Source organism: Podarcis erhardii (genome assembly GCF_964252035.2).
Source record: "Podarcis erhardii genome assembly, chromosome: 1".
NCBI classification, from domain to species: Eukaryota; Metazoa; Chordata; class Lepidosauria; order Squamata; family Lacertidae; genus Podarcis; species Podarcis erhardii.
Window position 1 is genome coordinate 31,270,291 of NC_138497.1, and position 10,326 is coordinate 31,280,616.

At 45.4% G+C, this 10,326-nt stretch overlaps 1 protein-coding gene across 1 annotated transcript in view; it reads right to left on the reverse strand.

Moving 5' to 3' along the window:
• The window catches only part of IFT43 (intraflagellar transport 43), a 47,006-nt gene extending 39,170 nt beyond the window's left edge, over positions 1-7,836 (reverse strand). Inside the window, exons 1-2 of the mRNA XM_081866551.1 lie at positions 7,679-7,836; positions 6,971-7,057 (exon numbers count right to left, since the gene is read on the reverse strand). Of these exons, the coding sequence (XP_081722677.1) occupies positions 6,971-7,057; positions 7,679-7,720 (129 nt within the window). The 5' untranslated portion in view covers positions 7,721-7,836. The remainder of the gene's footprint in view (positions 1-6,970; positions 7,058-7,678) is intronic.
• Between the last annotated feature and the right edge of the window lie 2,490 nt (positions 7,837-10,326).

Genomic DNA, 10,326 nt, shown 5'->3' on the forward strand with positions numbered 1-10,326 from the left:
GAGTGAAACAAGCAAAAAATAAGATCAAGCAGAGACCTGGGAGGATAAGTCACAAAGAGTTATAAATTACATGCTTGAAAAATGGGTAAAGGAAAGAGAGACACAGAGCAATAGGTGGAAGGAGAAGTGGGATCAAAGGTAGCTTTTTCTAGGAATGGCAGAGATTTGAGCACTTGAAAACAAAGGGGAAGAAGCCAAATGAACTAGAGATGTCAAGAGACACACAAAAAGTCAGGAGAGGCAAGGTCAATATATGGAAGAGACTGCAAGACTGGAATATAAGAACTTAAAAATATAAGAAAAGCCTGTTGGATTAGGCCAATGGCCTATCTAGTCCAATATCCTGTTCTCTCTGTGACCAACCAAATGCCTGTAAGTAGAACCCAAGTACTAAAGCACTCTCTCCTACTGCCTCTAACTGTGGAGGCAGATCATAGCCTCCAGCATGGCCAGCAGCCGTTAACAGATTTATCCTCCATGAATTTCGCTAACCCTCTTTGAAAGCTATTCAAGATGGTGGCTATCCCTGCTTCCTGAGGGAGCAAGTTCCATAGTTTAACTACACACTGTGTGCAGAATTACTTCATTATCTTTCAGGAATCTTCCAACATTTAGCCCTGAGTTCTAGTATTATGACAGAGAGAGAGAGAAAAACTTTTCTCTATCCACTTTCTCCATGCCATGTATAACTTTATAAATGCCTATCATGCCAATTCTTACTTGCCTTTCTCAAAATTAAAAAGTACCAAACATTGCAAATTTTCCTCATAGGGGAGCTGCTCCTACCACTTTATCATTTGATTGCCCTCTTCCAAATGTTTTCCAGCTCTACCATATTCTTTTTGAGGTGAGAACTGTACACAGCATTCCAGATGCACTTACAGCATATATTTGTATAGCAGCATTATGATGTCAGCGGTTTTATTTTCAATTCCTTTGCCAACTTTCATCAAGCTATCCACTATGACAGCAAGATATTGTTTCTGAACAATAACTGCTAGTTCAGACCCCATGAACATATATATGAGATTAATATTTTTGCCCCGACAAGCATCAGTTTACACTTGTTTTCACCCATTCACTCAGTTTGAAGAGGTCCAGTGTCTTTTATATAACACTGAACAATTTTGTATCATCCACAAATTCTCTCACTGAAACCGAATGGGGTAAATTATTATATAATAATAATAATAATAATAATAATAATAATAATAATAATATATTATTTATACCCCGCCCATCTGGCTGGGCCTCCCTAGCCACTCTGGGCGGCTTCCATAGAAACCAAAAATACAGTAAAATATCACACGTTAAAAACTTCCCTGAACAGGGCTGCCTTAAGATGTCTTCTGAATGTCAGGTAGTTGTTTATCGCTTTGACATCTGCTGGAAGGGTGTTCCACAGGGCGGGCGCCACTACCGAGAAGGCCCTCTGCCTGGTTCTCTGTAGCTTTGCTTCTCGCAATGAGGGAACCGCCAGAAGGCCCTCGGCGCTGGACCTCAGCATCCGGGCAGAATGATGGGGGTGGATACGCTCCTTCAGGTATACTGGACCGAGGTCGTTTAGGGCTTTAAAGGTCAGCACCAACACTTTGAATTGTGCTCAGAAACGTACTGGGAGCCAATGTAGGTCTTTCAAGACCGGTGTTATATGGTCTCGGCGGCCGCCCCCAGTCACCAGTCTAGCTGCCGCATTCTGGATTAGTTGTAGTTTCCGAGTCACCTTCAAAGGTAGCCCCACGTAGAGTGCATTGCAGTAGTCCAAGCGGGAGATAACCAGAGCATGCGAGACAGTCCGTAGGCAGATAGGATCTCAGCCTACGTACCAGATGGAGCTGGTAAACAGCTGCCCTGGACACAGATTTGACCTGTGCCTCCATGGACAGCTGTGAGTCCAAAATGACTCCCAGGCTGCGCACCTGGTCCTTCAGGGGCACAGTTACCCCATTCAGGACCAGGGAATCCTCCACACCTGCCCGCCTCCTGTCCCCCAAAAACAGTACTTCTGTCTTGTCAGGATTCAACCTCAATCTGTTAGCCACCATCCATCCTCCAACCGCCTCCAGACACTCACACAGGACCTTCACCGCCTTCACTGGTTCTGATATAAAAGAGAGGTAGAGCTGGGTATCATCCGCATACTGATGAACACCCAGCCCAAACCTCCTGATGATCTCTCCCAGCGGCTGCATGTAAATGTTGAAAAGCATGGGGGAGAGGACAGAACCCTGAGGCACCCCACAAGTGATAGCCCAGGGTCTGAACACTCATCCCCCACCACCACTTTCTGAACACGGCCCAGGAGGAAGGAGCGGAACCACTGTATGACAGTGCCCCCAGGTCCCAGCCCCTCAAGACGGTCCAGAAGGATGTTATGGTCGATGGTATCAAACGCCGCTGAGAGATCCAGCAGAACTAGGAAACAGCTCTCACCTTTGTCCCTAGCCCGCCGGAGATAATCAACCAGTGCGACCAAGGCAGTTTCAGTCCCATGATGAGGCCTGAATCCCGACTGGATTCCAATTGTGTCAATTTTTATATCTTCCAATCGTGTCAATTTTTTTCAGTGGGAGCCATTACTGTATAGGAATCTGAATATACCTCTTTTGCTGATCACTCTGTGTGATGGAGGCCTTTTCAACCATGTTTATACATGAAACACATTTGTTCACTGAAAACAAATCTGGAGTCTCTTGCAACTTGAAACACCTCAGTGGAGTTCAATTTAAAATCCTCTGAATATCCTTCTTATAGGCTAATTTGACTACACAACTCCTGACAGCAAGCTGCAATTTTATCTTTCCCACACATCATGCTGCCAGGATCCAATAATCCCAGGCCTCTCCCTCAGGGGGCATATGTAGACCCATATAGCCACAGTGTCCTAGGAGGCAAGAGATGTGTGGTGTAACTGTGCAGCCAATGGTTCCTCCTTCTTCCTTCAGTGGGCTCAAGTTGGAAACTATTCAAAGAATGAAATAAATGTGTGGAAATAGAATTTTAATATAAGTCTTTCCCATGGCTTTGTGCTCAACACTCAGCAATCTTCAAGCAAACTAACAGCGAAAACTAAAATGAAAAGGGCTGGGAAATAAAAGATGCTTAAGAGAGTTATTTTGGTGAGGATGATGAAAAATGTTATTGAGGATAAGGAGATAACCCCAGCAGGCTGAAAATAACTAGGCAGCTATTCAGGGTGCCAGGGGCTGACGAGAAGGCCTTGGGGAGCTCCAGGCTGGATGAGGCCAGAGCTCATTCGAAATAAGCCGACCTAATTAGGGAACATGAGTTCAACTACATTTTTCAGATTCCTGTTGGAGAATTTGGCCATATTCCTAGGGAACAGCTGGAAGCCCAACACATTTGCAGGCCACTGGGTAGTTTCAGGAGGAGAAACACTGATCCATTACACAAACCTGAGTGGAACAGGCAAAGCTCACCTATCCTGATCCTCTTCTGATGGAAGGTACATCTCTCCCACCAGCCAAAGGTCAACTATGAATAGCATACATTAGTATATTTCAGTCCAAGAACCAGTGAGTAGATATGAAAGGATATATAGCAGTGAAGTCATTCCCAAGGAGCTAAGCACATTGCATGTGTGAACTACAATAGTCTGGACAGAGAACAGCAATGTCATATCATAGCAAGTGTAGATTGCCATATATGTATAATGTGACTTGACGTGTGGGTCTTATGTAACACAACTGCATAACACGCTGCTCCTCAATTGTGGCTTGTTGTCCACAATCATAGTGTGTAGCAAGTTTGCACCAAACTGTAGCACTGCAGGGAGTGGACAGTTCCCATGATGGGAAGTCTGAGGTACAAATAATAACATTACATCACTATGATACATCACAAAAAGCAAAACTTTGGCAGAATAGCACAGTAAGACCATTTCACACATGACTTTCGTAGGTATACCCTAAGATTCTGAAGTCTGCATCTAAAATGTAACATATAACACATGTAAAAAATAAAAAAGGGAAAGGACCCCTGGATGGTTAAGTTCAGTCAAAGGTGACTATGGGGTGCGGTGCTCATCTCGCTTTCAGGTCAAGGAGCTGGTGTTTGTCCACAGACAGCTTTTCAGGTCATGTGGCCAGCATGACTAAACCGGTTCTGATGCAACAGAACACTGTGATGGAAGCCAGAGTGCATGGAAATGCCATTTACCTTCCCACTGCAGCAATACCTATTTATCTACTTGCACTGGTATGTTTTCGAAGTGCTAGGTTAGCAGAAGCTGGAACAGAGCAACAGGAGCTCACCCCATCGTGCAGATTTGAATCACCAACCTTCCAATCAGCAAGCCCAAGAGGCTCAGTGATTTAGACCACAGCGCTGCCCACATCCCTATAACATATGTGTGAAATTATGTACAACTGGGCTAAACCAGGGGTAGGCAGCCTAAGGCCTATGGGCCGGATGCAGCCCAATAGCCTTCTCAATCCGGCCCAGACGGTCCAGGAATCAGCGTGTTTTTACATGAGTAGAATGTGTGCTTTTATTTAAGATGCATCTCTCGGTTGTTTGTGGGACATAGGAATTCGTTCCTTTCCCCCCAAAAAATATAGTCTGGCGCACCACATGGTCTGAGGGATGGTGGACCGGCTCACGGCTGAAAACGGTTGCTGAACCCTGGGCTAAACCATAGGTCAGCTTTCAGATGTGATACTAAACTGCAGTTAATCAAAACCAGAATCAAAACCTTCTGACCTCTTCCTTGAAGTCATGCCAGAGAAAGATTGTTGTGGTTCATTCCTGTCAGTGGCGTAGCGTGGGGGGTGCAGGGGGGGCCAGCCGCACCGAGCGCAACATCTGGGGGTTAGGGCTAGGGGGCGCAAGTCCACGGGTTAGGGGGCGCAAATCCATGGGTTAGGGGGCGCAAATTACTTGCCTTGCCCCGGGTGCTGACAACCCACGCTACGCCACTGATTCCTGTCACAATAAACCATGGTTTACTGTCTGGAAGTAAGTAAGCAATCATCTCAAATGGGCTTGGCAGACCAAGGTATCACCTTACAGTCCTTTTGGCTGCCACTGGCTTAGCTGCTCTGATATAACAGTGCACCTGTGCAGCTTTTGGGTTGGCTGCTGAGGGAATTTGGGAAAAGCTTAGAATTTTAATGCTATACTGATGAGCAACTTTTGATAGCTTAAACCACATAAATATTGCCTAGACGACATGGGTTTTCAAATGACACCTTTTGAATGAAAATAGTTTCAATGCTTTCATAATTTTCCAATACAAACAAAGAACAACTGGTGCTTATAAGATAATACTCAAAAAGCATCCATACAAATCAGCCTGATCTATGCTGGTAAGGTAAAGCATTTGCTTGTAAGGTCAATTTTCAAGTCTTGGGGAACTGTTAGATAGACTGGAAATGAAGTACAGAGCAAACAACTGGCATGATGAAACAGGATTGTTTCAAGAGGTATAGGTTGATTCAGGTTAAGTCTTATTAATTCACATAGGTGCACTGATTTGCATGGATTCCTTATTTAGATTCAATGAACAATATTTTAAACTTGAATTATTTGTGTTCACAGCCTGAAAACCTCTCCAGATCTCCTAGCTCCTAACTGGCGATTCCCTCATTGCGAGAAGTGAGGTTACAGGGAAGCAGACAGAGGGCCTTCTCGGTAGTGGTGCCCGCCCTGTGGAACACCCTCCCATCAGATGTCAAGGAAATAAGCAGCTATCCTATTTTTAAAAGACATATGAAGGCAGGCCTGTTTCGGGAAGTTTTTAATATTTAATGCTGTATTGTTTTTAACACTTAATTGGGAGCTGCCCAGAATGGCTGCAGAAACTCAGCCAGACAGGGTATAAATAATTTTTATTATTATTATTATTATTATTATTATTATTATTATTATTATTATTACTACTACTACTACTACTACTACTACTACTCATATTCACATTCTTCCAGCCCATCAACTAAATTTTGTTCCTCAAAACTGATCCTATGATCCTTTGCTTAGCTTAACTGCCCAACTTCATAAGGCAACCAATGCTTCAGATATAGGCACTAGTTAAGAGAGATACAGCCACCAGAGAACATATAGACAGAGAAAACAGACCAGGTTCTGCAGTAGACTGGGGGCCAGAATGTCACCAACTACAAAGTCTAATCTGCAGCAGAGGTGTGGCTATTCACTATGAGTCAGTTACCCAGTAATGTTGTTAGCTGGTTTTCCTATAAAGGGCTCCTGGTGGAGTGTTTGGCTGTCAAATAAACAGACCAGTCAGAAGCCAGATTTTGATTTTTCTTCTACTTTCCAAGGAGGTCCTAGCACATCCCAAAGATTTCAGCTCCTCTGCTTCTCAGATAGGGTGCCATGATTCCGTATTTAGCCATGAATACACAGTAAAACTATGGAAAAGAAATGTCTGTTAGAGAAATTGAGAACACTAATCCTTACTTTTTCAGTGCAAGAGAACTCCTTAAATCAGGGTTGGGTAACTTGTGGCCCTCCAGATGTTGTGGGACTCCAATTCCCATTAGCCCCAGCCAGCATGGCCAATGTTAAGGGATGATGAGCACTGAATTTCAATATCTGGAGGGTAGCAAGTTCCCCATCCCTGCCTTAATGAAAACTTCGGCTGAATGGATGTTACCTACAAAAGTCCCGTCCCCCCCAAGTCACTGTTCTAATCATCTACTAAAATGGAAGCAGAAGCAGAGAAATAATCATTGCTGTTCAGTACGCTTCCCATAGACATCTCGTTGGCCACTGAGGAAAACAGGAGGCTGGGCTAGATTGGTTTTTGGTCTGATCTCTTATTATGGGCTCTTCCTGTGTTCTTACTCTTATGCAAGTTTGACTTACGGTTAAGATCCTGGTTATAATAACCTGGCGCCTAGTCTTCTACCCTAGATGAAGTCTTTCAGCATGTTTGATGTGAAACTAAGTCCAGGTTACAATCGGTGTTGACCCATCCAGTTACACCTACCTGCAAAGCTGGAGAGCTGGTCAGGCTAAGATGGTTTTCCTCTGGAGTGTAATCCTGGTGAGCTCGTCGGCCCATCTTTGCTACTACCTATGTGGAGGACAAAGAATGATTCAAAAGGGGAGCTTCAGTCACAGCATGTGTGGTCAAGGAGGCAGATGTACAGCCAGGATGATCAAGCTAAGGCTAGCAGGTTACACAGCTAGTCTCTAGGGAAGGTCATATATGGCAGGCATAGGCTCGGTCCTCCAGATGTTTTGGGACTACAATTCCCATCATTCCTGACCATGGTTCCTTTTAGCTAGGGATCAAGGGAGTTGTAGTCCCGAGACATCTGGAGGGCCAAGTTTGCCTATGCCTGATATATGGCGGCTCCTAAAAGAAAGCCAATAGGAGTGAAGGAGGTAGTTGTTGGATTCCAGCTCCCACCAACGGCCAGCGACTCTGGGGGTTGCAGCCCATCAACACCTGGAGAGCCACGGCGGATACCTCCCCGCCCCCCGCTCTAAAACAGGGAAGGGGCCACCAGGAGGGCTGTTGCCTCGGGCAACCAAAGCCCTCGGCCGGCGGTCCTTTCCTCCGGGAGATCGGGGGACAGGGCAAAAGACAGCGCGTGGAGCGCCGGGCGTTAGGACAGCGAGTAGGCCTCTCCGTCGCCATGGCAACTCGGGCTGCGCGCCCTCCCGCTCTTCTTCTTCTTCTTCTTCTTACCCCCTTGCAGACTTCCTCGTCCAGCTCCAAGTCGTCGTCCATCTTTCAGACCGAACCGCTCACTTCCGGGAGAAAGTCCCGCCCCCCTCCTCCGCGCGCGTCCTTAGCAACCGCTGACTTCCCTTAAAGCGACCGCAGCCTTTTTTGTAGTCCGTCCACAGTCCCTGTGCTGTTCAACCTTATAGGGTCCCTGGACGTGGTTGGGACTACAACTCCCGTCATCCCTGGCCTTTGGCTAAACTGGCTAAAGATGGTGGGAGTTGTAGTCCAACAGCACGCGAGGAAGGGCCCTTTATTTCCATCTCCCCGGCTCTCTCACCCGGCAGCAACTTTCCCCAGCCACCTCGAAACAACAAGCTAAGCGCCTCCTGGAGCCGCAATATTTTGCCCGCTTGTTAACGTCGGAAGCGCCTGGCAAGCCCGGATGCCTGAAAGTCCCTGCGTGCAATTGATCGCTCTCGGGTTAACAATCCTCAAGAATGGTTCAGGGCTTTGCCCTGAGAGCTACTGCGAATACGATGAAGACAGGGGAGCCTGTAAGCCAGTACCGAGCGCCTCTCCCTAGAAACTGAGAATCTAGACACACACGTACACGTGTATTATGTATTCCGCCAACATGGTTATGGACACAAGAAAAAGGGGCGTTCGGGGTGGATGGACATTGCTTTACTTTGTTCTTAAAGGCTTCTGTATCTCTTGTCACTGCGGGAGGCAGTGGAAGACAGGAGTGCCTGGCGTGCTCTGGTCCAGGGGGTCACGAAGAGTCGGACACAACCAAACGACTAAACAACAACAACAAACTCTTGTCACATCATCGCTGTCAGGCGGGGCTGGGGCAGAAAAAAGACTGAATAATAACAAACCCGAGCACTTGTGGTATAAAAAGTTACAGGATTTCAGAAGTCGTGCAATAGGAATCGGCTGGAAACGAAGCGCTGTGACCGACGACCCTAAAAAACTTCACAGAAGGCAGACGCAAACTGTCGAAAAAAGGATTGTGTATGACCACCCTGATAGCATCGTGAGCACCAGTCATCATGAATGTGCCATAAAAGGGACTTCTGGAGAGACCAGGCTTCCTGAGCACAAAGTATAGCTTTCAAGGGCTAGCCAGCACTTCTCATTTGAGCCATTTCCAGCTGTTAGCTTGTTGCAGCAGAAACAAACCAACACAGCCTTCGATCACATTGAAGCTGAACACATTGATCGGGTGCATCTGTTAAAGTGGGCTCTAGTCCATAAAAGCTGATGAAACATGTTAATAATTAATGCGCTACTAAGTTCTTCATGTTGGAAAATGAAGAATAAACAGAATTATTACTTATGATCTCCTTATGAACCCACTTTTCTCACAGAGGTTCAACACAGTGTATAATTCCACCCTCTGGAAATCTATGGGTACTTATATGCTAGCCATAAAGCAGTCACATGAATGTTCCATCACCACATAAACTGTTGCTAAAAGCACAGCAAATCGAGTAGAATTTTCCATTCACCTTATTGCTTGCTGGATAGTGATTTGGCCATGTTGTGGAGTGCTCTTATGGTCATTTCTGTTAGAATGGCAAATGGAACATGCATTGGAGCCACTGTGCACTGAAGGTCCAGTTTGATCATGGTGTATCAACCCCATACGGGGAAATCATTTACTTTTTAAATCTGTGTTTATATTTGCATTTTTCTCCTCCAAGGAGTTCAAGGTGATGCACAAGCTGGTTTTCCCCTCCTCATTTAATCTCCACAACCCTGTGAGCAGCACTGAATGGCTGAGCTTCATGGCTGAGTAAGTCTCCCAGGTCCTAATCTGACACTCTAACCACTACACCACACTGGCTGTCTCATGAGAAAAGGAGGAGATGCCATTTCTCAATGTTTATTTCTCAAGGGTTTATTGGGTGATTGGTGGTTCCTGTTTGTCAGCTTACTCTAGTTTTATATGATTTTAGACGGTTTTTAAAGATGTGGGGTTGTGTTTTTTGTTTTCTTTTAAACTAATTTTTTTCATTCTTTTGTTGTTCGTTTATGCTGCATTTTGTAAACCACTTTGAACATTATTTTACAGTAGCGTCACACAAATATTTTAAAACAAATGCATCTCACTTGTGCTTATTTCTTTCTAAAGAAATAATTTCTGGCATTTTTCCACTCTAAGAGTTCCTAAAACCGTACAGCAGGTGTGCTATTTCTGTAGCAACTACAAAGATTTCTCATATGATGGAAAGGTCACATTAGGTAAGCTTTAACTTTCGAGATGCTGTTTAGCAGCTGGAAATAACTGGGAGGCGGACACCACGCCAAGTACCCAACCCACACTTTTTTCGGCTCAGGGACAAGCTTTCTTGGAAATCGCTCCTATATATAAACAAGGACGCCTGGAGGCTCCTTCACCGGCGCAGCTTGTCCGCCAGAGGGCACCGTTCGCTTGCCTTCGTTACTCTTGACTCAGCCTCCGGAGACGTTTGTAAAATAAATGAAGCGGGGCCCGCCTTGATCAGGTCTCAAAAGTGCACAAGCCTCAGCCTCTCCCCTTCGAAGGTGTACAATACAGTATTTTAAAAAGCAAAGCAGAACCAGGGGAATAAACTCGCCAGACAGCGTACATTCCAGTTTTGCGAGATCAAACCTTGAAGTCTCTCCATCATAAAATT